This window comes from Miniopterus schreibersii (assembly GCF_964146895.1).
Source record: "Miniopterus schreibersii genome assembly, chromosome: 10".
Classification (NCBI taxonomy): Eukaryota; Metazoa; Chordata; class Mammalia; order Chiroptera; family Miniopteridae; genus Miniopterus; species Miniopterus schreibersii.
The window spans coordinates 23,298,611-23,325,662 of NC_138110.1; the positions used below are offsets into that span (position 1 = coordinate 23,298,611).

The 27,052-nt window shown below is 43.3% G+C and overlaps 1 protein-coding gene across 2 annotated transcripts in view; it reads right to left on the reverse strand.

The window, feature by feature from the left end:
- Positions 1-679: 679 nt before the first annotated feature.
- SLC14A1 (solute carrier family 14 member 1 (Kidd blood group)) overlaps positions 680-27,052 on the reverse strand; it is a 43,064-nt gene continuing 16,691 nt past the window's right edge. Inside the window, exons 1-10 of one of the 2 annotated variants that reach the window (XM_081149835.1) lie at positions 25,484-25,627; positions 24,763-24,826; positions 19,127-19,283; positions 18,391-18,580; positions 14,659-14,787; positions 12,678-12,870; positions 9,962-10,109; positions 9,623-9,757; positions 4,740-4,789; positions 680-3,077 (exon numbers count right to left, since the gene is read on the reverse strand). In XM_081149835.1, coding sequence (XP_081005961.1) covers positions 2,904-3,077; positions 4,740-4,789; positions 9,623-9,757; positions 9,962-10,109; positions 12,678-12,870; positions 14,659-14,787; positions 18,391-18,580; positions 19,127-19,262 — 1,155 coding nt within the window. In that variant the 5' untranslated portion in view covers positions 19,263-19,283; positions 24,763-24,826; positions 25,484-25,627 and the 3' untranslated portion in view covers positions 680-2,903. Of the gene's footprint in view, positions 3,078-4,739; positions 4,790-9,622; positions 9,758-9,961; positions 10,110-12,677; positions 12,871-14,658; positions 14,788-18,390; positions 18,581-19,126; positions 19,284-24,762; positions 24,827-25,483; positions 25,628-27,052 lie in introns of those variants that run through there. The other variant, XM_081149836.1, reaches the window with a different exon arrangement.

The window sequence follows — 27,052 nt, forward strand, 5'->3', positions numbered from 1 at the left end:
CTCCTTTTGTTTCCTGTTTGGGCTGCTTTTGAAACGTGGAGTAAATTTCCATTCTTACCATGCTTTCTTTCAAGTATGCTAACCATGGATGAAAGGAGGTGGAAGAGAAGTGCTCAGGTGGCAGAGACAAGCACTGGCCCCACGGCTTGTCCTAGAGAGCTGGCCCCTGAGGAGTGCCATGGCCCAGCGTCAGCCCTGATGGGGCGCCCAGGGCCTGTCTGGGAATGCATGGAAGCTGGCTCTCAGGATACGCATCCCTAGTGTTAGGAGCATGCCCTGAACATCTATAACTCTCCTCAGTCATCCATTCTCATCCTTGAGTGAGGAGAACGATGATAGTTGAAGGGATACTCCAAGGGATGGGAGCATAAATCTGAAATTTAGTCCTGCTGGTGTGGCTCAGAGGTTGAGCATTGACCTATGGTCCAGAAGATCACGGTTCAATTCCTGGTCAGGGCACATGCCCGGGTTGTGGGCTTGATCCCCAGTAGGGGGCTTGCAGGAGGCAGCTGATCAATGACTCTCTCATTATTGATGTTTCTCTCTCTCTCCCTTCCTCTCTCTCTGAAATCAATAAAGTCATAAAAAAAATATCTGGAATTGAACAGGCTTTGCTCAAATACACCTCTGGAGCTACTACCAAGTATAAGAAAGGAGTAGGATTCCAGCACCTAGAGATAAAAGCAATATATATTTACACGTCATTGTTAATGTACACGACAGCTATAAAAGGCATGCAACTTTTAAACAAAATTTACACCAAACGGAGCTGTGAGTATAATTTATTCGTATTCTTACATTGAAATTTGTTATGCAGACAATAGGAGAAAATACAAGTGCTCCTTAAGAAAACTCATAAAATACTCAATATCAGGCAAATACTTAGTAACAAAATTAGCTTGAGAAAATCAATACCTTTTAAATTAGACAATGTATGAGGCTTTAAAATGTTCCTATTTACAAGTCCGTGTGAGCACACAGGAAAAGGTATGTAATTAGCACACTGGGTAGAGCCCAATCTGAAGATGGCCTTGGAGACACCTTGGAGGCCTTTGGTTCACGCCCAGACACTGCCCAGGTTCTTCACCCTGGTTATCCTTGGTGATGTGCCCTCCTCCCCCAAGTCTTAGTTCGCAAATTCCCTAATCAGAGAGATTTCAGCTCAAACACTGAAAATTTAGTTTTTCCACAGGAATATGTGTGACTCTATGACAGTCGCAAAGTCATGGTTTCTAAAGGCTTTGGCTACAGGGTTTTTAAATTAGAGCAATGTTTTCCTGAGAAAAGGAAGAAATGAACTTCTCCCTATAATATTTGTAGGTTTACTTTCCTTTTTATGTTTATTGATTCAGCAAACTGTATATTTTGCACCCAGCCCTGCAAACCCAGAGGAAAAAAACCTTTAAGATTCCACAGTTTCACTTTTTGCATCCTACAAAATACTGAACTGATACATGCTGAAGGGGGAGGGGATAACCAGAACTTTCCACCGCCATCTCTAGCACATTTGGTTATACAATCATTATAGAACTGATAACTTTTAAATGGAAAACAACAACAACAACAAAAAACACAGGCGAATCCTTTATCTGGATGTCTTTTTGGTGGATCAAATATCATTGGTTCCTGAGTGAGAATATTGTGAGTGCTCAGAAAATAATGAATTTTTTTAAAAATTGAAATTCAACAGCTTCTAAAACCCAGAAGCAATCTGATCTTAACTTTTAGTCTTTGTAACATGTAAGATCTCCTCAAAGGAATTAAAAATGTAATTTTAAAGGGCCCTTGGGTGTTGATGACTTAATTCTGTGCATTCGTGGCATTTACAAGATCAATGTGGGGATTAAAGTAAAAATAGCTCCCTGCCAGAGTGGCTCAGCGGTGGAGCATCAACCTGGCATCCAGGAGATCGAGGTTTGATTCCCAGTCAGGGCACATGCCCAGGTTGTGGGCTCAGTCCCCACTGGGGCGGTGTGCAGGAGGCAGCTGATTAATGACCCTCTCATCATTGATGTTTCTTTCTCTCTCTCTTCCTTCCTCTCTGTAAAAGACAATTAAAAAAAAAACAAAAAACCCTAAAAAAGAAATGTAACTTTTCTATACTATTTAGGAACTGATTAGGCCAAGAACTTCCCTTATTTTATCTCACTGAAGACAAATCCATTCTCACAAGAAAAAGAGAATAAACTCCACCTAAAAAAATCCTTTGCAATCTCCAAGAAAAGTAACAATACAGAATAATTTTGACTGACAAAAACCCTTTCTCCCTAATGCAGCTCTGTCACCCTGAAAAAACCAACCATCTCCAGTAAGTGAAATCTGCATGACAACCCGGAGGCTGCTGGCAGAGGAGCCGGGGAGCCAGCTCAGCAATCAGCCGCCCCCCCTGCCATGTTGACCCAGGCTGCAATGTGTAACTTGCATTGACTTTTCACAATCCAAACAGCTCATCTGAGATTTCTGGGTTGACTTTGATTTTATGACCATGAATTCCATTTCCTTAAGGCTTAGTTGCTTTATAGAGTTTAATTTTTAATACTGTTAACACCATCTAGCCAACCAAACATCAAAAATATCAATAAATATCAATAATTAGCTCCAGTCTCAGTTCCTCCTTCTGCTGGAGCATTTTGGCTTTATAAATATATTACAGTCTTCTTGCCGACACCCCATGAAGGTTTAAAATTCCATAGCCAGAGCACATGGTCTGGGTGTGTCTCTCATGTTTGGGGATGTTCCTAAAGTCTAAAAGAAAATTACAAAGTGAGCATAAGGACAGATGGTGATGGGTTAGTAGGAAAGTGGTTACCAGCGAAAAAACAATGATGCTCTGAAGTTCTGGAAGACAACTGGGGCAGTCAATCAGAAATGGCTGTGACCATGGCTGCGGATGAAGGTCGCTCTCACAGAGGGCTTTCGACCATCCTTTTCTTGGCTTGCAGGTAGAAGATGCGGTTTTCTTCAGGGTAAGTGACTTTACTGAGGGGCATCTTGTAGATGTGGGGGTTTTTCGTGGTCAGCAAGAGGAACAGTAGTGCAGCCAAACAGAAGGGCCAGGTGGCAGACGGCAGTCCGAACTGAGGAGGAAGAGACAAGCACACCCTCCTTTGAGATCCCGAGGGAAAGCTAATCTACACACAGCACCACCTCTCACTCCACCCTCACTCCGCTGGGGGCTGGGCCCAGGGAGCGGGGCGGGGTGGGTTGCTCTGGACTCTGCGTCTGCCATGGAGACTGAGCCTGAGCTTAGGGCATTTAGCAGTTGAACTGTCATCATCGGTTCTTTCAGGGGGTCGGTTATGTTCCCATCTTGTATCTTTCCCTTCCTCTCATACACTTAGACTTCTGACACCAGATGTGCAAAGATGATACCTGGCACACAGAGATGACACTCAGCAAAGCCCAGTGGCTCCTGACCACTCACTCCCTTCACAAGGCCCACAATGACCTTTCTCTCCTTGACTTTCACCCAGACTAGGTCTTGGACTCCACTTGCTTTCTTCTTTTCATTCTGTCTCCCAAATAGACTCTGAGCTCCTTGAGGGTAAGTCTTTTGTGCTATCCATGGCAACTCATGGGATTTTGAGCATACACCGTGGGCTTGATAGTCTGTCCCTATGCAAGGACCCCGTGGGTGGGACGGTACCCAAACCTGACTGCACATCAGAATCCTCTGGGAAGGGGGTTAAAAAACACAGATGCCCAAGTACCAGGTCAGATCCACTCTATCAGAAACTCCAAGGAACTGGGCCTAAGGATCTGTATTTTTGCAAATCTCCCTAGCTGACTCTGTTGTGCAGCCTGTCCAATTCTGGTCCATGGACTGATACCTGCGGACCTTTGTTGGGATGTGAAGGGCCCCACAATGCTCAAATGTACTGCCCATCATGCCTGTAGTGGCACTTTGACTTTCCACCAGAGAGATACTATGTCTCCAGAGGACCCTCCCAGATAAACTCTCTATGCTGCTGAGAGGACTGATCCTGTCTTGACCCATTAGCAGCCATGACCACACCCACATGGACTGAGCTATCAGAAGCTGGCTCTGCATCGCCTGCAATGGTGTGTGAAGAAGAGAGAAAGTCCAGGGCACTGGGAAGTGGGGGATCCTGGAACAGTCATACTGGGTTCCTCAGGGGAGGGGGGAAAGAAGGTCAGAGGGCTGGACAGGGCTGAAAAGAAAGAAGAAAGAGTGGTAGGGGATCCTTAATGGGCAATGATTTTGCCTATTAATTAATTCAGCCAGGACATGGGTCTAAATAAGTCCTATTGGTGACTGACTAGGGATTTAAAAAAAAGACAAGGGGTATGAAAAAACTATTGGCTTGATTTTTTAAAAATTTGAGTTTTTAGCTAATTATCCTTTTTCTCCCTTTCCTGCTTTCTCAACTACTACATAGTCCTGGTTTTCTGTTTAAGTAAAAGATATTCTAAAGTCAACTTCCTGACACTCAGAGTTATCAAGTATAAACTTGATAATATGTTATACAACCTAAATTTTACTTCCTTAAATCAAACAATCTGATATTCTTAACAAGCCAGGTGATTGTAATTTGGACTAAAATTTACTGTGGTGCTGGAAGGTGAGGACAGACAGGTGCAAGAAAAGGGAAAGTGGCGGCTGTCACAGTCATGGATGCTGCCACGGGACACCACCCACATGGACTTCAGGAGGGTTTCCATATCACTGATAACTGATCAGTCGTGCTGATGATAAAGCGAGACTAAAGCAAACTCACCACAGCCATCAGGTGTGACATGCTGATTCCCAGGTAGGCAGTGAACAGGGCTACAGAAAAAGAAGACAGAACAATGCTTGGTAGGTTTCATTTCATTGGGAAAGGCTGCCTTCTGGCATAAATCCCCTGGAATGTAAACATCTACCTTTTGCCAGCTAGACCAGTACCCTGGTTTCAAGTATGAGTTTAGGGTCAGCAGGGCTGGGTTCAAATCCAGACTCCACCACTTTTGAGTTTGGTGGCCTCTCTAAGCCTCCATTTCTTCACTTGTACGAAGGAGGTTATGTTTCTCTCACAGGGCTGGTGCGCGCACAAAAGAATGTAATGCTAGGGCTTAGCACACAGAAAAGGTAGCTTTTCTGTCGTTACTGTCTTGTTGCTGCTTTGCTGATACTTAAGGAAAAGTCATTCCATAGCAGATAAACTTCCCTGTTATTTTACCCAGGTGTAGTTGAATGAAAATGAAACTTATGAATGCCTCTTGAGATAGTATGGTTTCTATACTGCATCTGACTGATCTAGGATTCTCAAACTAATGGTTAGAATTCACAGTCACCAAAAAATCATCGTATTAAAAAAGAAGGTACTAATTCAGAGATGAGCAGAAACTGAACACAAACTTGGGATTCCTCCCCAGAGTAACTTTTTCCCATATAGCATTAAGTTTGGCATCCAGGTCAATGAGTAGACATGCTATTTCTAAATTTACTTTGAGCACAAATCATAGAGTAGCCAATTTGAGTGTATGTGTGATTTCCAACGTAAAGCAACAAAAACAAAGATCTCAACTAGCCAATCATTAATTCCTCAGTTTTGGTAGAAGAGGGGGCTCGAGAAGGCTCAAGGAAGCAGCCTGAAGAATGACCTGCACACACCCTTGGGCCACCAGCTCACACTGTTAGATACATTCATCACCCAGTTTTCCTGTCTGGTGAGAAACCACATCAGCTACTTGGGGGCAGGAGAGGAAATGGTGGGAGGAACTCTGTGATCTTCATTTCCATCCTTTTATCAATATTCTGTCTTTTCATTCTGGTATTTTTGTTCAACAATACACCTAATTCTTTCACATATGAATTGTCTCATGCTAGTGGGAAAGGCTTGTCTTTGGAAACAGTCTGGATTCAAACACCAGCTCTGCCATCTTGTTTGTTGTACAACAAATCACCAAACTCAGAATCTAGTTTCATCGTCTGTAACAAGGCCACTTGGAAACGTGCTTTACAAGGGGGTAGTGAATCTCAAATGAAATCATGTATTTCCATAACAGCAGCTATCAACTCACCCCTGTCACCATGGGATCGAGATACTGCCCTGAGCAGAAGGGTGCAACAGCTTGGGTTGAAAGGGTTTCTGTGCTTGGTTTCCATAATTTTATTCTTTTTTTTTCCTTCCATTTCATTCATTCATTCAAAAAATATTCACTGTCCCTCGGTTAAGCATCAAGGACACTCTATCCTTGCTCTCTTGAGTACCAGCTCTTCTATGACACCTTTTCTGAGCACATGAGACCTTATTGCCATTTCTCTCCTTTTAATACCTATTGCATTTCTAAGGCACAATCTTGGTGTTCAAGCCTCATATTGCTCTACTGTTGCAAAGTGATCTACAATTCCAAGTTGTTTTTCTGTCCATAGTGAAGGTCAGACTATCTAATAGCAACTGCCCATCAATTAAAACTTGCTGAGTTGGACTGGGAGAGCCTTCATTAGAGCTGAAATTCTGCACACCACAGTATCTGGCTGATGACCCTGACAGTGTTCTGGATAGTTGAGGGAGAGAAAAGGCCCTTGAGTGCTGAAGAGAAGATTGGATTTCCACTCTTCAAAGACAATGTCCCTCCCAAAAGACCACCATGTGTGAGTCATACTATGATACCCTGGTAAAGCAAAAAGAGATATGAAATGTGTTTACAGTTTGCATTGATAAAATAACAAAATTGAGGAATTCCCTGGCCATACGGTTTCTGGCTAAGAGGCAGGAAGGCAGCATTGCCAGGCTCTATCAGAGTTAGCCAAGTCTTCTTTCCTGATAAAGCCATATAAAAGGGCACCTCTGTAACAAATGCCTACTATTTATTTACCTTGGCTGACAAGGTTGGCTTTTGTTTGACAGTATCCGGGTGATGTGGGGAAGTTGAAACTTGCGTTGGCATTTTATATGTGATATTTACTTTACAAGAAGGTGCTGGAGGTCTGTCTCAAAACTTGATGTCTAAAATGAAAACAACTGATGGCACCCAGTGTGGTGAAACGGACACTCTTGCTCACTGTTGGTGGCAGAGGAAATTGATATGGCTTTTGTGGGGTAATTTGGCATCTAGTAAAATTAAAATGGGCAGAGCTGGAATTTTGGCACCAGGGTCTGGGCTCTTAACTGATTCAATGTACTGCCTGAACTATTACGCTAAACTAGTAAAGGAAATCTCACCTCTCAAAGGAAGGGAGGCATGGTGGGCAGAATCAAGGTCCCCAAAGATGTCTAGGTCTTAATCCCCAGAACCTGTGAATATGTTTCTTTACACGGCAAAACGGACTTTGCAGCGGTGACTAAGTTAGAAATCTTGAGGCATGGAGATTATGCTGGGTCATGCAAGCGGACTCAGTGCAACCACAGGGTCCTTATAAGAGGAAGGCAAAAAAGCTCTATCCAGGGAGCAGGATGAAGATGATCACTGTTCAATAAGCCAGTGCTAATTGTATAGTAAAGAAAAAAAATGAAGATATTCCTGCTTTGGGGAAATATACCCACAAACATCTTTGGTTTCACCCCTTTCCATGGTCTGTCATCAACAACTCTTGTGACCAAAGCAGTTTCTGCTTGATCTTTAAGGATGTGCTCAGGCTGCCCCACGCTGGCCTGACCACCCCCTCCGCCAACAAGGATTTCTCCTCCACGTTAAGGACTTATGGAAAAGCCAGCCTCTCTCAGAGGTGCTCCTTGATTCTGAACTGTAATGTTCCCCCCAAAATCTTGCACTATAGATGTCTCCTAGTTCTGCTGTAATCATCCCTATGGGCTCCTGTGGGCTCTCTCTTACTCACCTGGCTTCCTCCCTTAACTGTAACTCTGTGTGCAGGAGCCACCTGGGATCTAAAGCTCCTAAATCTCCAGCTCTTACTACTACTGTCTGGGCCGTATCATGAGTCTTGAATATGTATTTGCTGCTACTGCCAACACAGAAAAAAATAAAGGTATGCACTCCAAACAAAGGTTGAAACCTCAAACTAATCTCAGAATAAAGGTGCTAACCCAGCTGAGCGCAGGTGGCCATGTAATCTGTTACAGCTTTCTCTTTTGCCCTAAACTGATGAACAAACATGGAAAAATGAACAAAAAGTTTTGACAGGGTTATTAGGGGAAATTGGCAAAATGACATATAAGTAGCCACTTGAGTTTTGTTATATTTGCTACCGGGCCAGGAGATCAGAATTGAATGAGGCCTTAGAAATCCTTGGTCGCATCCCACCCCCACTGCAGAAATCCGTCCATTCTCAACCTTGCCTGACACATGGTCCATCATTTTAAGAATGACTTAGATGCCTTGGGTTGCTTAATCTGGTGATAATCTGACTCTAGACAAATATTCCCATTAGATTTGAAGTAATTTCTGCATTTCCACTATCTCTGCACCCTTTATCCCCAAGGGAGTGTCATTCCCTTCAGTCTAGCACAGAGATTTTCAATCGGTGTGCCGTGGCACACTGGTGTACCACAAGAATTTTGAAAACATGCAGTACCTGACTATTTAGTCAGGGGCTCTGACCTCTTTTCCCTTAGATTGTCAAATAAAAAAATTACAACAGCCAACACAACAATAGCTGTCTGGTGTGAGTGAATCAAAATTATACCTTTTTTTTTTTTTTTATACATAGGCCGAAAAATATATTTTTTTTGTGCTGCAGAATTTTAGTAATTAGTGAATGAAAAAGGTTGAAAATCCCTGCTCTAGCACATTATTTTAAATGCTTTTACTCGTATTGAATTAGGAATATCAGAGGTGATGGGGAAATACACATCCCTTACAAGGGCCTGAGAAGTTCATCAGCTTTTCAAATCTAAATCACTGGAGTCTGTTTTTCTTCCCTAAGGCCTGAATGCTACTACAGGGAAGCAGAGTAGCATAGTGAGCGTAACTCTTCAGGTTGTTAGCAAAGGTGGATTCTGGGTTTGCGTTTTCCCCCAATTGACTGGACGTTGCCAAGAGTAAAATGAGAAGAATGGAGTGGAGCTCTCCAGAGCCCCTCCCAGCTTTCACTGGCTGAGTCTGGCTGGAATACAGTGGCCTGAAAGGGTTAATACAGCAGATCTCAAAATGCAGTAGGCAGAGCACCAGCATCAACCCCACCTTGCACTTGGTCAGAAATGCAAACTCCATCCTCCACCTCTAACAATGGAGTAGGGCCTGAGGGTGGGCCCAGCAGCCTGCATTTTAACAAACCTTCCAGGCAATTCTGATGCACACTCAAATATGAGAGGAGCTGGATTAATGTGATTTTCAAAGGGCTGCACAAAATTCTACCTGATTCGCCAGGGGAAATGGCTCTGTATTTAGCTTGAGTTATTTCCTTTTAGTTTCTCGGGTGAAATGATTATTATGAAGAAGATGGGACAAGTTGAGCTTTCATCCCCTGACATACATGTATTGTAAATGGCTAGTACTGCTTAACAGGCTCTCCCGTCTCAACAACCACCCAGCTAGCAGAGCCGACCTAGATACTCCCAGAGAAGAGATGTCACTTGCCCTGGTCACACACTTAGATAGCATGGGGCCCAAACTAGAACCCCAGCCCTAGTTCCTCATGCATTCTTTTTTTACTGTTTGTTCTAGATTTGGATCCCATAGTCACGACAACCCTCCCCCAGATACTTGGGACACTCACCACAGGCGAGAGCCAGGAGGTGGGTTTGCCAGGTGAGCGCCATGAACATTCCTCCAATTGCAATGCAGGCCAGAGAGCTGTTGAAACCCCAGAGTCCAAAGTAGATGTCCTTAAATGGAGCCGAAAGACTGAGTGCTGTTAGATAAGACAGGAGGAGTCAGAGCTGCGGACGAAAGGCAGGATAGGATGCTCTGGAAGGAGTCCGGGTGGTGGGAGCAACTGAGAACTCCCTTGGAAGTATTGGTCGCTTGGAAACAGAGACCTCAAGAAAGGTCTGTAGTATAGAAGATGCCTGACACAACACCTGGGGCAGAGGAGGTGCTCTCAATGCCTGCTTACCTGCTGTTATCCCCACCAACGATCCGATTGTAGCATGCAGGCACATGAGTGGGGAGGAAAGTAGGACGGCACATAGGAAAATGAGCCCTGTCCACAGACTGTCACAACCATATATCTGAGCAACACCCACAGGCAGGGATTTCAGTAACTGCAAAAATAATTTAAGAAATAAAGTCATTAAAACAACTGGATAGAAACCAATAGGAAACCTACAAGCACATACAAAGTAACTTTAGATTTAGCATATCTAAATCTAAAATTTCATATCTCAAACCTTTTGAAATGAGTGCTATTAATTTTAAAAATTCTCCCTCTCTTTACAGAAAAATCTGTCATATTTCTGCTTTATTCCCAGAGATAGATCAGCCCTTCTCTGGGGCATGCAGAGCATGCCTTCTCACTCACTGCTCTCCCACTTGTACTGACATTTGGCCTTTGTAACTGCTAAACTCTGTGTGTTGTCACTGTCCCCACTGTGAGGATCTCCCATGCCTCCCCGTGAGGATGGCAGGGACCTCAGCTTATAATACTTCTACTGCTTTCAACTGTTCATCCATGCTGAGGCCAGCCCATCCACGCATCTCTACAGTCCATAGAAATATTATTATTCGTATGCAATCTAATGGTTAATGCTAAGGCCAGAGACCCAAAGTCAGGTTATCTTATCCACAATTCAAAAGCAATTATCAGCAAGTTTGTGAATCAAGACCATATTTACACTTCTGTTGTTTACTAGAATGTGTTGTTTTAAACTAAGATATCCTTAGCTTATTCTAGTTATCGACAACTGTCAGTCCTCAAAGCACAAGAAAACATGTAAGTGTCACCATTCTACTTTCTGGCTGAAGCCTGAATTCAGTTAATGTGTTCACAGACTGGCATTTAAGGTACAGGGTCTGATTTGAGCTAACAAATGATGATTCTTTTTAACAGTACTCTGGTAGGGCCAGGATATGCACAATCAGTCATGTCAGCTCCCTCATGATCAAGGCCATTTACTGAAAGATTCCTTCCCCAGGTCATGTGAGCACCTTTTGTCAAGGACCTTCAGCGGGTAGTGACTCTGAAACCGAGAGAGTCCCAGTTTGGGCATGAGGAAGTGTCCTTTACCTTCATGCATTAGGCTGGATGGAACATTGGCTTCCAAATGCTGGCGTGGTCCTTGCTCATTGCACAGGTCCATACTGTGAGCTCGATTCTACCCTAAGAAGGACCCTAAATTCTTCCTGCCCATGCTGGATTCTCATGTCTACACAGGATCATTTCCTGTTTCTTCCAGACCAGGGGACTCGACACAGGCACATGCAGCAGAACTATCCCTGAGGGAACCAGGGAGGTGTGGAGTCGGGTGAGGTGGGAAATAAGTGTGCTGATGCTGAGGTGGTAGTTCAGAGGGAGGGGAAGGACTAGGCCCCCACTTCCCCGGATCAGCACTGCCCAACAGATTTAGCATATCTAAATGATATGCTTTCCATGATCTTGGAACATTCTGGATCTCTGCTGTCCAGTACATGTGGCTATTGAGCACTTCAAATGTGGCTAGTGAGGCTAAGGAACAAAACAGTAATTCTAAATTTTAATTAATTTTGCATTTAAATTAAAATAGCCACATGGAGCTAACAACTACTATATCGGACAGTGCAAATATAGATTAATCAACAAATTCTATTTTATAATATTTTGATATCATTTTCATGGGGAGTTATAATACATTTTTAATTTTCCTTCTGAGTTATTTCCAGATACTGCCATTCATTTTCTGGGCAAGAAACTAAAGAAAAGACTACTTGAGCTTCTCACATGTTTTGATTGCTCAGCACAGACAGCAAAAAGTGTTTTATAACTGGGTAGGGGGAAAGCCTGTCTTTTGCACAAAAGAAAAGGTAAAGTTTCTTTGGTTTTCTTCTGATTTCAAGTGTTCTCTTGTTTTTAATAATCAAGCCAACTTAAAGAGATTTATTAAATGAACACCAATAGAAAGAGCTGGAACTTTATTTGGGTTAGCCAGGTGTTTAAAAATGGTGTTCTCTCTATGCACATCTTTAAAGAGATATACAGTATCCAGCCTTGATAATGGTTCTCAAACTCTGGCCCACATTACAAGTGTTTGGGGAACTTGTTATACAGGTTCCTAGTCCCCACCCCCAGAGATTATGATTTACAGAGTCTGAGATGGTCCCTATATAGGTATTTAAAAAACAATGATTCTGATGCCCATTGAAGCTTGAGGGTCTGAATTATTATTGTACTTATTCTGTGAGATCGACCATAAGAAAAAGCAGAACAGAGAGGTTCTGTGGTGGATATAACATAAGCAGCCAGTTCTTTTGACTGGAGGAGGGAGGCCATGGAGGACTCAGCCCCAGGCTGGAGGTCCCTGCATCAGTGGCTGGCCCCCACCACACCCTCCCAAACAAGGGCCAAGTTTGCAATACAGTGTCTGATTTCCAATGGAGCTATACTCTGGAATTAGCACTGCAGATCTTAGGAAAAGAGGGGGGAAAGTTAGCTTTGACCAAATAGTCATTTAAAAAAATCCCTTAGAGCCCAAAGCTTTGGAGCAGGACAAATGCTTTAGCTGGCAAAATGAAAACAGGAAGCTCCCCCTTGCCCCCCAAGCTGAGTCTCTATAAGGCTCCGTTGCCCTCGAATGAGTAACCAGGTGGACACTGGCTGTCTTCCAGAGCTGGGGGAACATGAAGAGAGTGTATCTTACCTGCAGGCCACTGAGGTCAGACCAGGTGACATTGGGAACCGAGGTTACAGGTGTGAACAATATACTTGGGAAGAACGGATTGTAATGTCCCGTGGCCGAAAGGTACATGGACAATGCCATGTTGAAGGGAAGGGTGAAGACAGGGAGGTCCCATTTGCTGAACACGGAGCCCAACGCACTTGATAAAAGTGGACTGAAAACAACAGAACAGAATGGAAGAGTATGTGTGACTGCCATGTGGACAAATTGAATCTCTCTACTATGGAGGGCCTTTGTTTCATCATAAAATATGTCCCTGAAGTGCTGCGTTGGAAAACTTTTCACAGAAAAAATAAACAAACAAAAAAAATCCAAACACACTTGGAATAAATTCTGTCATAGAGAATAATTCTTACATCAAGTAAAAAAATCAACTCCGTTTATTTGGCTTCTGAAAAATTACATCTGGGATTGCTCACAGTGAGCTGTAAGTCTCTAGGTTTCATAAATATTTTTCTAGTATTTATTTCATATGTCTTATTAGACACATGAAAGACATATGAAATAAAATATTATCTACACAGTTACAGTCGCCTGTGTAACCTATTTGATCCCATGCCCTTCCCTCCCCACCAGAGGCAACCATGATCTTGAACTTGTCTATAATCTTCACAAGTCCTTAGTGTATGTATTTTTGAAAAAGATAAGCAATTATCCAAGGGAGGATGCAGGTGATGTGGGCTGGATGAAAAAGGTCTTAAACTCAGGGGGGCAGAGTTTTAGGGCCTTGGACAAGGCACTCACTGCTCCTCAGGATCCTTGTCTGTAAACTGGGGGGTTGGATTAGTCGGTCTCTGGGATTCTTTTTCTTTACTCACTTGTTGACTCACTCAAAGGGCCATCACTTAAAGATCAGAACTCTGGATTTCGTGGGTTGTGGGAGGGGTTGTGGTGAGCACCACAGGCAATGACTCCTGCCCTTGAACCTGGTCTGCAGAGCAGGCTCTAAGTTACTCCTGGGCAGGCTGGCTGTGCTTGCAGGTGCTCCCCCACACACCTGCAGGTGCAGTCAGGGTGGGTGGCTGTGCTGCAGGCACTGTCCATAGTGGGCTTTACTTCTTATTTGTGTGGGAATTAGTATTTTATATTCTAAATATGCTACAGTACGAAGGAAATGTTTGCTTCCAAAAAAGGAAAAAAGATTTAAGACACTGTCAACATAGAAACTAGTTTGAAGAATTCAGGTTTTTAAAAAAATAGGAACTGAATTCAGTAAAGTGTTTTTTCTCACTCTGCCATGATGCTAAAGCCACTCCTCAGTAAAATAATTTTTTGAAGGGGTGGGGCAGGTGGGTAAGGGGAGTTCATAGAGGCACAGTGGTTCTCAAAGCGGGATCCCTGGCTTGGCCATGTCAGCATTATCTGGGAACTTGTTAGGAATGCAAATTCTCAGGCCCTATCCAAGATGAACTGAATCAGGAACTCTGGGGAGGGGAGCAGCCACCTGTGTTTCAACAAGCCCTGCAAGTGATTCCTATAGTGTGCAAGTCTGAGGATCACTGAGGCAGTGAGAGGTTTCTAGAACTTTCTGGGGGCCTTTAAAACGCCCAGGCAACACCCCCAACCAAGGCCGATTACATCAGAATCGGGGAAAGGGGAGAGAGAGGTGGTATGAAGGGCCACATGCATCAGTGTGTTTTAATGTTTCCTTTTTCCAATAGACATAACCTGAATCTAAATTTTAAAAAAATATTTCTCTAGGAGTTGTATTATATACACAACATGAAATTTACCATTTAACCATTTTAAAGTGTGCAGTTAAGTAGCAGTAGGTACTTTCACATTGCTATACAACCATCACCGCCATCCATTCTCAGAACATTTTTCATCTTGCAAAACTGAAACCCTGGACCTATCGGCAGTAATTCCCCATTCCCAACCCCCACCCCCACCCCCACTATAATTTTTTTTAAAAGCATTTAGAAGACCAGGTACAACTTACCAAGTCATGGACATAGCAGATATAGGGAGTAACAGCCACCAGAAATAGTCTCCCTTCTCTGAAAAGACAGCCATGAGTATTCCCACGAGGGTGGCATTGTAGCCGTGCAGCCCGGCTGCAATCGCTGACCTGTGAATGAGAGGCACAGCATGGACATTTCCGGTGCGGATGTTGGCTGGACTTGCACGTTAGTGACACTTGTCAATTCCAGATCATATTCACATTAGAAAAGGAGATTATATTTAGAAATCTATTTCAAAGACTATAGAAGCCGAATATGAATAAAAACATAAAAAAATAAAATATATGTAGAAAAAATACAAATGTGCATTTGGAACAACCCCTTACAGAGGCATCATAGCTAAAGATTGAACTTTAGCATCTAGGGGAAAAAGGGAAACCAGCAAGGCAACCGGTTCTGTTTCCTTTTAGCCTTTCCTTTGGGAAGATATTATTTCTTTTAAATCATTAAGGGCCTCTGACTTGAATAAAGCTTTTAGATGAAACTGTTTCCGAAGTCTGATTTTCTTGATGAGAGATGTAAGATTCTTGAAATGTGAATTCACTGTCATAGTGTCTTTGATCTTATAAACATTAATCTTCCAATTTAGCATCTATTTTACCTTCCTGTGCTTCCATTTTGTTGTCTCCAAGTACACATTTTTAAGTTAATGCAAAGAAAGAAAAACAATTACTTTTCTTTTACTTGGCAAAGTGCTCCATTTGGTTTGGTGCATATTTAGCACCTAATCCTTTCTCGGGTCCCTCTTTGCTTCAGGGCACAAACACTGCACCAAAGCAGAGACCACAAACCCCCTCACTGTTATTATTACCATGTTAATTGTTAACTGCTAACTATCCTACACTGGCCAAAGTAAAAGAAGTATGTAACTATTCCTTTTACTTTTTATCCAATCCCAGAGACTTCCCCCTTTGCTTTCTCCCTCCTCCCTAATCTATCATCAATGGGTTTCATGTAACCCCCTTACCTCTTCCCCTTTGATTCTAAGGTATAAAATAAGTGGTAAAACTGCCATTCTCTGGAGCATTTTCTCAATCCCTTGAGATTTTGCTTCCTGGCACTTGCGGTCAGTTTGGCTCAAATGAAAATTCTTACAGGTTTGGACACTTCTTATGTTGACACTCTGGCCCTGTAGCTGCATGTCATGAGATTTAGGGATTCTAAGGGAATATGCTTTTTAAAAAATTCAATTTATTGGGGTGACATTGGTTAATACAATGATATAGGTTTAAGGTGTACAATTTTATAATACGTCATCTGTATATTGTATCGTGTTCACCATCCCAAGTCATGTCTCTTTCCATCACCATTTATCCCCTTTACCCTTCTCTTGCCTTTTCTCGCCCTCATTTCCTCTGGTACTGACCAGACTGTTGTCTGTCTGTGAGGTTTGTTTTTTTCCTTAATCCCTTCACCTTTTTTACTTAGTTCCCCACCCCCCGCCCTCCTCGGATAGCTATGAGTCTGTTTCTATTTAGTTTGTTGGTTTACTCTGTTCATTAGATTCCACATATAAGCAAAATCACACGGCACTTGTCCCCCTCTGACTGACCCACCCCACCCAGCGCAATGCTCTCCAGGCTCACCCACGCCTCTGCAAAAGGCAAGATTTCCTTTCCTGCCGTTGCCGAGCAGCATCCCACTGTGGGAATGCACCACAGCTTTTTTATCCACTCATCTGCCAATGGGCACTTGGTAGCCTCACTTCTAAAAGCTGTCTTATGTGTAAAGTTTCTACTCCTGGTTAAAACGGTTCCCATGTCATAATTGGGAACTAGCCACTGGCAACATCTGTCACCACAAAGGGCCCAGCATTCAAGGTCGAATGAGGCCACAGATGTGAAGATCAAAAAGTGAGCGGGTGAGCTGAAATGCAGGGCCTGGTGGGGAGGTGATGCAGCCAGTGAGCCACACCGCCGGGTGTCAGAGGATGGCCTGAGAGCTCTTTCTTGGCTGTTCTTAACTGGAGCAGGATGCACCAGTGCATCAGCAAGAGTGAGGACATTAGAGGAAGGACTCCCTGATCAAAGGTCCTTTGTGTACCTTTAATAACCCTCCAGGCTGTGTAGGAGGTGATGCAATTTGTATTGATTTAACCCAGGAAGTGACAAGCTGACTCCCTACAGAATTGGGACTAAACATGAGGACAGTGGAAAACTAATGTAAAGACTTATCCTCTCAACAAATGACTTTCAGAATTAATATTTGCGTTTGGTCAACACACTTAACGGCAATGCCTGCAAGTTGTGGAACAGCCTGGTTAAAGCAACAAGATGTGTATTCACTTAAAACAGGATTGCTGTTTTAATGTGACCCTTTTTAAGACTGGGGAAAAGAAAAGAGATTTGTAACCTAGCATTGTGAATGTGGCTGGTCTTCTAAAATATACCTGATAAGGAAAATAGGTCAACTTTCATTGGAGTAAAGCAATGAAGGAATATCTGATACTGCACAGTCCTGGACCACATCTCCAAAGTGAAAAGATAATTTCTTGCCATGCACTGGAATAGGGTTTAATCTAAGATACTAAATCACCCTTGACAGATAACAAATCAGGCTCCTAGGACCTGATGCAAAAGTGGAGCATTTGCTGACTCTCTTACCAAGAATTTCCTAAGGCGATTCACAGGAAGAGTTATAAGAACTTAGTTGTGTCATAACAATCCACTGGGGATTATGCATTAACCTTGAACACCTGGAAGGCTGGCAGCCTCTCTGAAGGAACTGGTTAGTCAGTAGCCTTCTGCACCCCTGGTGGAGTCAGCTCATCCCTCTTCCTCCTTCTTCTCCTCCTCCTCACTTTTTTTTTTTTTTTTTAAATATATCTTTATTTATTTGAGAGAGAGGAAGGGAGAAGGAGAGAGAAACATCAATGATGAGAGAGTCACTGATCGGCTGCCTCCAGCACGCCCCTGACTGGGGATGGAGCCCGCAACCCGGGCATGTGCCCTGACCGGGAATCGAACTGCAATCTCCTTGATCCTAGGTCAATGCTCAACCGCTGAGCGCCATCTGACCGGGCCTCACTTCTTATTTTAACATTTCAATCACTTTTAATTCAGTAGTTTTATTATAAAATGAGACTAAGACTGCTCATCAGAGAAAGGTCACCATATAACAATATATTTTCAAATTGGACAATTTCCATGTATTTATTACTTTTTAAAATACCATAAAACATTTTAGCCACTTGACAGACCAATTTATAAAGAAAGCGCTGTTTCTAACCGGGCACGTAGTTCAGAAGACATCCCAACACTAAAGTCAGAACGTGCCGACTTGGAAAGTGTGGTTACTTATCTCTCTAGAATCTGAGCAGACGACTTTACCGAACGAATCTTGGAAACGAGATAACGGGGATTATCAAGCCAACAAGACTTTTCATGAACTCATGCATTTTTGCCCAAACAAACAAAAAAAGTGTTGATGATAACTAATTGATCCATTATTAAAGAAGATCCCTTCAGAATCTCTCCTAAGATTTCCTTGTAGCTCAGTTGCGGTTCCCATGTACTGCTATAAGAATCTGGCATTGTTCAGGCTGGCTACTTATTCAGGTACCAGGAATAAATGATACCCTAACCTTTCAGTTAAAACAAATATAAAGAGTTCTGTGGAATAAAGGTGGTTTCTCCTGAGTGGGCCTTTATTAGGCTGCCCAAAGTCACAGGTTGGCTCAGTGAGAAGAGGGCTTGGATGGATGCACCTACCTGTCCTGACTGAGGATCAAGGCTGTCAGGGTGGAGACCACTGTTGCCATACAGCCACAGAGAGCCCACCAGGGGTTCTGGACCAGGAGTCCCACCAGAATCAGGATTCCACTGATGGAGTTGTTGACGAGAACCACCTGGGATATGCCCCGAAGAATCCAGTCCAAGAACTGGAGCACTATGGGTTTGTCTGGAAAAGATGAGATGGGCAGAGCTAAGAAAGCAGCTAAGTGCCCCTTCCCAAGTCTAGGGCCTTCTTGAGCAAAATCATCAAAATCCTCTCTAATTTTTGATATTTTTTGGAAACTTTTCCCTTTAGTGGCACCCAGATTCCTAAAAGCATCCAATTTTATTATGTTCAACCCATACTGCCCCTACTAGAACCTCAGCTCCAGAAAAAAAATCAAATGCACTTATTTACATGCTTAGATATACAGACTTTTAAGCCAAAGGACTGAATTATCAATAGTAAAATTTTAGATTTTAAGTACTAAAAGTATAAAATGGAGCCAGTTGCCTTCCTCTGATATTAGCAGGACCGTGGCCCTGACCACTGTGTCCATAAAAAAAAGTTTGAAGAGGCTTGCAGGTTGGAAGATAAAAAGTTAAAAAATGGAGAGGAAAGAGGTAGATAGAAGGTAAGTAAATATAGCTAAAGATATGAGTAGAAGAACCAGCAGACAATTTCTCCCAATGTCAATTCTCACATCTCTCCAAGGGATGGGAGCATAAATACCTTTAAGCCAGCTGGCAAATTCTTTCATATCACCAGTGACATAGCCAAGAGCCTTGGGAAAGCACCTTCTCCTTCCACATGGTGAAGTCTGGTTTCTACCCCGGTCCTCTTTAATCATAGAGGGGCTGTCCTCCATGGCTATCTCTTCCTCTGGCCCCTTGAGGAAAGAAGAGAGCTCATAAATACCCTAACGCAGAATTCTCCAGACTGTCCAGCATTGTGCCTGGTCACAGCAGCCACAGAGGATGAGTTTAAAGGCATTATTTTATCTGGACCATGACATCCCATCATACTAAGAAAGCGCCAATTTCCTCTTGAAATACCATCATGGAGATTATTGCCCACACCCAAATTCCATCCTACTTTTGTCATTACTGTCTTTGATGCTACCATGAGAAGGGTCTGGCCTTTGTTTTCGAAAGGTTCAGTTTCTAATTCAACAAACATTTATTGAGCACCTATATCCTATACTCAAAGATCTCACTCAGCCTAATGGAAAGACTGGGAAACAGTTAATTTCATCATAATGAGTCAAATAATAATATAGAAAGAGCTAACATTACATGCTTAAGCTTCATGGTGTCGATTAAAGGAGACAGTTATCAGATTACAAAATGGCCCTCATTAATACGGACCAATTGGCTACTTTCTAATACCAATAGCCTTTTTAAATTAAAATTTAATTTTATGAGAAAAGGATTTATTTTTAAAAGTTCAAAGAAAAGAAAAAATTTAAAAACAGTTTGTGTGTGTCAACACTGCTTAAGAAACCCCTTCACAAGTATTCTCCAAATTTAAAGATTTTACTTGAATATGACCTCACATCAGGCAACTGTCAGATATTCCTTATTTTTGGAATTTGTTATTTAAGTGTTTTAAAACAAGCAAGAAAAACATTACACAAAGGTATAGAAAACAGGTAAGGTGGGAGTGGACCAAGCTGTTGAAAACCAAAGAGCTGTAATCTAAGAACTATACAATATAAAGATATCCAGGGCATAATTATAATAAACATGCTTCAGAAAAACACTAACAACATAACCATGCCTTGTGTTTGCTTCTCATGATTAGTGTTAATAGGAAAGCATCAACATCACCAGAATATAGTGCTCTTTAGATAGAACCGGTTCACGGTGTCGATGGTAGACACAAAGGAATACCAATGATGTAATCTCAGAGGTAAGCAAAGGGAGAAGACAATGGCAAAACCACCTTGAGCATGCAAGAAAAGGCAAGTGCACAATCAGGAGGGTGTGAAGTAGGTGGACACCAAAACCCTCAACCCCAGGAAGGCATAACTGTGGAACGTTGAAGCCGCAAGAACATAAGACACGACCACAGAAATACCAAAGCCCATGTGGATAAACCAGCTCACCTTCTACCTGTGGCCAGGCTGTGAATAAGGGATTCTCATGGCTACCTTTGGCCCCATCACTGTTCCATTTACCATAGCAAACAAATGGCTATTAACAGATAAAAAAGTTATAGACCAAAAAAAAAAAGTTTTTTTCCCCAATCCTGATCCTAGTTTTGCCTTCTATTTTTATTAATCCTAGTCGGGAAATCAATGTGGGTAACTGATTTTTTACTAAGTAACAATTGTACTTTAATTGTATTATTCCACTGCCCAACTAACCATCCTGCTTTCCAACAATGGTGAACCATTAATCATAACACAAAATAGAAGATATTTATGGAACACATTCTAGATTAAGTTCATTTTGTCTTGGCAAAATTGTGTTAGATTCTTGCATTTGTGAGACTTCCAATGAACCTTTGCATTAAGAAACTCTTAAACTGAAAACTGCTGGAGGTCAGGAGCCAAAACTAAGTCTATATGGAGCTCCCTGGCCCCATAAACATACAAAACTGAATTACTAAGCAATTATGAAAAGTTGTCGTTTACTTCGTAATCTCAGTGATGGCTATCATTTATTTTCAGATATTCTCTTCTTTAAATCTCATTACTGAAAATATTGCTTGGTAAGCCCTTTCCTCAGCTACAGTGACTCATTTTAAAAGCCAGGCCAACTTATCAGAGGCATCAGGCTTCACCCCAGGCAACCATAAAAGGCTCAGATACAACTGCCTTGGGTTTCCCTAAGTGAGCCGATCAGCTAGCTCACTGGGATGGAAACATCAAAGGGGCATTTTCCATCGCGTACAGTAATGATTAGGTATATATGAGTGATTCCAGGATGAACAAATTCATGTGCTCAAAATTTCCAGCCTATATTTATTTATCTTAGAGAGTTTTAAATACACCATTGCCTCAGAGATTTTGGAGATATAGATACAAAACTTGATAGCATAACTGGCCGAACGTGATTGGGAACCTGAATGACCTGAGTTCCCTGTGGACCCACCCAAAGTTAAAAAAAAGACTGAATTTTCGTCTGGATCCACAGTCCACCATGAAGAAAGCTCATTGCCAGCTGTCTCTCCAGGATCCACACACTGGGATGGGTGGTATGGCCTCCGTGTCTTACACAGGGGGACCCTCTCCTGAGCTCAGCAGACAGTTGCTGTTGATTCGGAGCCCCCAGGAATCATCTGTTCTGAATGATGAGAAACTTCTGGAGGCCCTGAGAGCTCTGTCTACTCACTCTGGAACTCAGGCAAGAGTTATAGTTATGAGAAACTAGTAGCTTAAAGGCTACAGTTCATCCTAAAATTTTATCGCATTGATTGTATGCATTTCTTTAGGGAACTTGAAGAATCTACACATCCTAATTGGAAAGGCAGTGGAGCAGGGACCACCTACTGATGCTCAAACTTCTCAAATTCGACTACGTAGGAAGGCCATTAAACTTTAACAAAAATGCAGGACAAGAAAACTCAAGGGAGAAACCCCAATAAAACAAAAGCAGGATAAAAACCTCAGACTACATTTGCCTAGCTTTTCCACTGCTACCAAAACCCCGCAGCTCAACTGTCCAGCATCTGAACCATGAGAAGTGCCATGGGAGTTCCTGGACCAAGCCCCGCGTGCATCCAGTCAGCCCAAGCAGCTCTGCTCAGCAGAGCATGAGGACCCCACTTCCCAGGCTCTGCTCAGGAAAGACACCGGAGCGCAGGTGCTAAGCCCCCGGGGACGGGGCTGCAGGAGGGGAGCATACCTGTTCTGGCGGCCCGCGGGCCAAGGCTAACTTTAGCCAGGAGAAGCCTCCATGCGTTGCCTCACCAGCTTTATTTCCAAAAGGGCCCCTCCAAAGAGGAACGGGAGAGGCGTCACCAGTGCCGCCAACCAAAGAGCATCCACTCATCTTCCTCTCCACACTCTCCATATACGACAGAGGGCAAAAAATACAAGAATCAGCAGGCTGCGCGTCCTGGCTCCGATGAGCAGCTGAAGCTGCAGGCTCGGGGGAGGCAGGAGCGCACGGGCGGGCTCCTGGGAGAGGGGACCCAGACAGGGACCCAGACCAGGACCTCCGAAGGAGAGGGCCATCTTCTCCACCAGCCAAGACCTCCACCAGCAAAGAGACAACGAGCTGCCCACAGACACCGTGGTGTGTTCATTTGACTTTGCTTAGAATGAACCAAACAAAAAATGGTGGCGAAGCGTTCTGCACAGATCTTGTTCTGCTGCGTTTCTTCCACTGCCAGGAAGCTGGCAGATCCGAAGCCTGTTCCAGTGGGGGGGGGGCCTTCGGGCTCTGAAATGCTTCAGGGCAAACTGTTAGGGCCCCATCATGGGGATCAAGGCCAATGCAGCAATCCCCTCGGTCTTGTTCTTTACAAATGTGGGATGGAGGCATGGTGTGGACTCTGTTTTCTGTAATGAGATACCAGCTACCCTTAACCCACAGCAGTGCATCTAAGAGAAGGACACCCGACACTTTTTTCTTGTATGTGAATAACAATCGTTAAATACTGGACATCATCTTGTTAATAGCAAACAATTCTTTGCTGAATTCTACAAGTGTAGCAGCTCTTTATGTTTTCTTTTTTTAACCTTTCGTTGCATCCAAGGATGTCTTTCTTCCTTCAGTATTTCCAGAGAAGTTGTATGTGTGGCATTTCTTTCCCCCCCCTATTTAATTTTTACTTTCTTTTACCGGCTGGATATGAAACCTGAGAACTTAAGCGCTACTAGAGTCGTTCAGAACAATCTACAGTTGTGGAAAAGATCACTGCCACATCCTAGAAAAGCACCGTGTGCTTATCCATGGTTAACCTATCTGGTTAGTTAAGCACCAAACTGATGTGTCCATGGGTTACATTATGCATATTTTTGTTTGTGAAAGAGCAATGCAAGACTCTTGCCTTATACAGGGTTAAAAAAACATAAAGAAGAAAGAACGAGAAAAGGAAAGAAAGGGAAGCGCAGGAGCTGTCCCATTTGTCAGTGTAGGTGCTTAGCCCTTCCGCCCCTGCGGGTTCCTGCCTCTCCCCCACTGCCAAAATCACACAAACCTTGGAGAATCGCATCCGTTGAGCTCAATATCAGTATTTTTTTAGAACCAAGAGATGAAAAAATTTGAGAGCTAGGTGCTGTTTTGGTGAGTGCATAGTTCAAGCCTTCATTTTACGGAAGACAAAACTGAGGTTCAGAGTGGGGGCCATCCAGGTTCACTCAGCAGAGTCAGCCTTACGGGAGAGGAAAGCCGTGGTGGTTCCTTGTCTGCCAGCCCGGAGCACATAAATGCCTCCAAAGATTCTGTTCAAGTCAACAGGCTGAGAAGGAGCAGCTTCCGAATGCAGCCTGCAATAGGCGCTAGGGCTCCGCGGTGTCGCAGACGCAGCCTGACTCCACGGCTGCCTTGAAATAACTCTGAGGTGGGGGTTGAGCAATGACAAAGGGCTCGACCATCCCCAGTTTCACCCCATGCCCTTGCTGGGACCAGTGATGGTTCTGACAGATAAACATCTCCTGGTGCCTCAAAGCAAACCTCCTTCTCCTGAATCGCTGACACATTCACAACACGGCCTGTGTGTGAACTTAACATGCTGAGAATATTCTGGAAGCTGCTTTCTGGCAGGAGTCAGAAAGCCTAGGTTACTAGTGAAACAAAACAGTGCTCATCATTCTAATACAAGGCAGTAGCAAAATTTCAATCCAACCAACGTTCCCTATTTTATTATACAAAATAAAACTCTTTCCATTGTCAGCATATATGAGAAATTTGTGCAATTGGAAAGACCTCAAAGTCTTAAATTTTCTATGTCTCAAGTACAGGCATAACTTGGAGATATTGCAGACTCAGTTTCGAACCACAGCAATAAAGTATCTCCATAAAGCAAGTCGCCCACATGTTTTGGTTTCCCAGTGCATATAAAAATTATGTTTACACTATACTGTAGTCTATTAAGTGTGCAATCGCATTATTTCTAAACACACAATGTGCACACCTTAATTTAAAATAATTTATTGCTAAAAAATTGCTAATCGTGATCTGAGCCTTCGGTGAGTCATAGTTTATGTTCTAGTGGAGGGACTTACGTTTAAGTTGTAAAAAACCCCACAATTTACACAAAGCACAATAAAGTGAAGTGTAATAAAATGAGGTTTGACAGCATCGCTTAAAAAAATAGTTCCAAGTTTTGGCTATGGATACAGAAGAGAGAATTTAAACATTCACGCTCTTTCATAGTAAAGAGACTTTCAACATGGACCTTTTTTTGGTACTTACAATAATCTTTATTTTAGGTAGTTTTTGCTATTAAGTGGTGGGAGGTGCTCAGTTTCCTTTCAAGCTGTAAGCAGAAACAAAGAGAATCCTGTCAGTTATTCTTGTCTCCCGATTAAAATACTTTCCTCTTGGGAACACATTACTCCTAGAAGCCTTGAGGTCTGAATTCCACCGTGGAAAGTGCAGATGCAAAGACCTGCCAAATGCATGGCTTCAGTGTGACTGCTGAGTTCTCCCAATGCGGAGCACAGTCCCTTCAGCAGGACAGAACCTGCCCGAAGACCCATAAAACCAGATCGGAAAGGGCCATTGCCAGTACCCCACTTTTTTTTTTTTTTTGGAGTCATATAGATATGTCTCCAACTTAATTATTTCAAGAACACAGCCTGAAACTCGCATACGGAGCTGATGAACTCAGAGTCATTTGGCACGTCCCGGAGACACCTCGCTGGAAACCCTCTTCCACGGGGAGCTCAGGTGCTGCGCCCCCCACCCCCTTCAGAGATCACAGACACAGGCATCGCCTTCAGGCTTCCAGGAAGCAGCCTGGGGCTCTGGGAAGTTGCTTTCTAGTCTACCAGGACTCGGACTCGGCTGTGTCTACTCAGTTCCGACCGTCTGAAACATTTCTCCGTTAAAACAAAGAAAAGGGAAAAAAACACAAAATTTAAAGTGGACTGAGCGCCCCAAAGAAGTGAATAGAAATAAGGAGGGTACTCACACTCTAGCTGGCTCCCCGGAGGCAGGAGGCGCCGGCTGATAAAGCCCCGCCGCGCTCTGCTGAGAGGGAGGGTGCTTAGGAGGAGGCAGTGCTGGGAGGGAGGCACCCAACAGTTTTATACTCAAAACCCCACTCTGCATATCCGCGCTCTCGGCTCTCTCCTCCCACTTTAGGCATCAGTGCCAAAGCATTGCTGAGAAGCTGGTCCCTGTCCTGGACCTGATCCGCGCCCCCCTCTGTTCTTGATTTGGTGCCAGCATCTTTGCCATCCTTTCCATGGTATTTCGAGATCTTTGCTCAGCCATAATTCTACTCAAATTCATCTTTTTCTTCTCCCTGCTGTTTCCTGTAGCTCCTACCCTCACCCTGAAATAGTTTTTGGCAAATTTGTAACTGAAAAGAATCAACAGAGTATCACGTTAAAAACCAAGGGGCAGGTGGCTATGCAATGGACTCTGGAGCTAAGTGACCGTGCGGTGTGGGGGTGGATTTTCTCTTAGAGTTGACACAGCTGCTGCACAGGTGAATCCAGCAAGGTCCCCAGGGGCGGGGTAGGAAGGTATGGAAACCAAGCTGCCCTTTCCCTAGTGAGGAGAAAAAAAAAAAAAAAAGTTTCTCTGGAATGCCCCTCTGTCTAGGTGAGAATCCCAAGTCAATTTCCACTGCCTTTTAAAAGTGCAGAGGCTCCATAGTCAACAACATTGTGATACGTTCACAAAGGTGACAGATGATTACCAGAATTAGTGGGGTGATCACATTGTAAGGTATAAAAATGTTGAATCACTATATTGTACACATGAAACTTATATAACCAATATAAGATTGTATACAAACTATACTTAAATAAAAATAAATTTTAAAAAAGTCCAGAGGCAAACATTCCATAGCAGGGGAATCTACAACTGAAGTTAAAAAAAAAAATCAATTTCTTCCTCATTCTTCCTAAATGTCAATTTTGTGGCATGTTCTGTATGGCAGGAATGTAGCTCAGGTGCACTTCAAGAGCATAGAATTTTAAAAGCTTCCAGAAAACTGTGCAGATGTCATCAGCCTTTCTCTCCTCTGGGCCTCCCGCCCGCTGCTGGCCTGGAGGAGCTGATAGCCCCTGTCAGCGGTGAGCAAAGCAGCGGCAACTCTCTGGCTCCACCCCCTGGACACCCGCCAAACCACAGGGCTCCGTGTCCTCTTGGGGACTCCCTCCCTCCATGTGCCTCCTGCAGCAGAAGAGGGTGTTTGTGTCTGGCGCCTGGGATGGGGAGCATAGTTTTGAGGATCTGGCATATTTCCCTCCAACATTTTTTTTTCCTGGTAAAATAAGGGGAAAAGAAACTCCTAAGGTTACCCTGAAAGGGGAAAATGAATCACAAGAGGACAGTCTGAAGGACTGGTACAGGAATGAAAGGAATCACACTAGTGTTCCTTATGCAAGTTACCTACAGTCCCTCATAGTAATAATAATGATAGTAATTATAATGATAAAAATTTTGCACAGATAGTTGAGCATTCACTCTATGCAAAGGCGAAATCCAAATTTGTGCAGCCTGATTGGTCCACATAGCACTGTCCCGA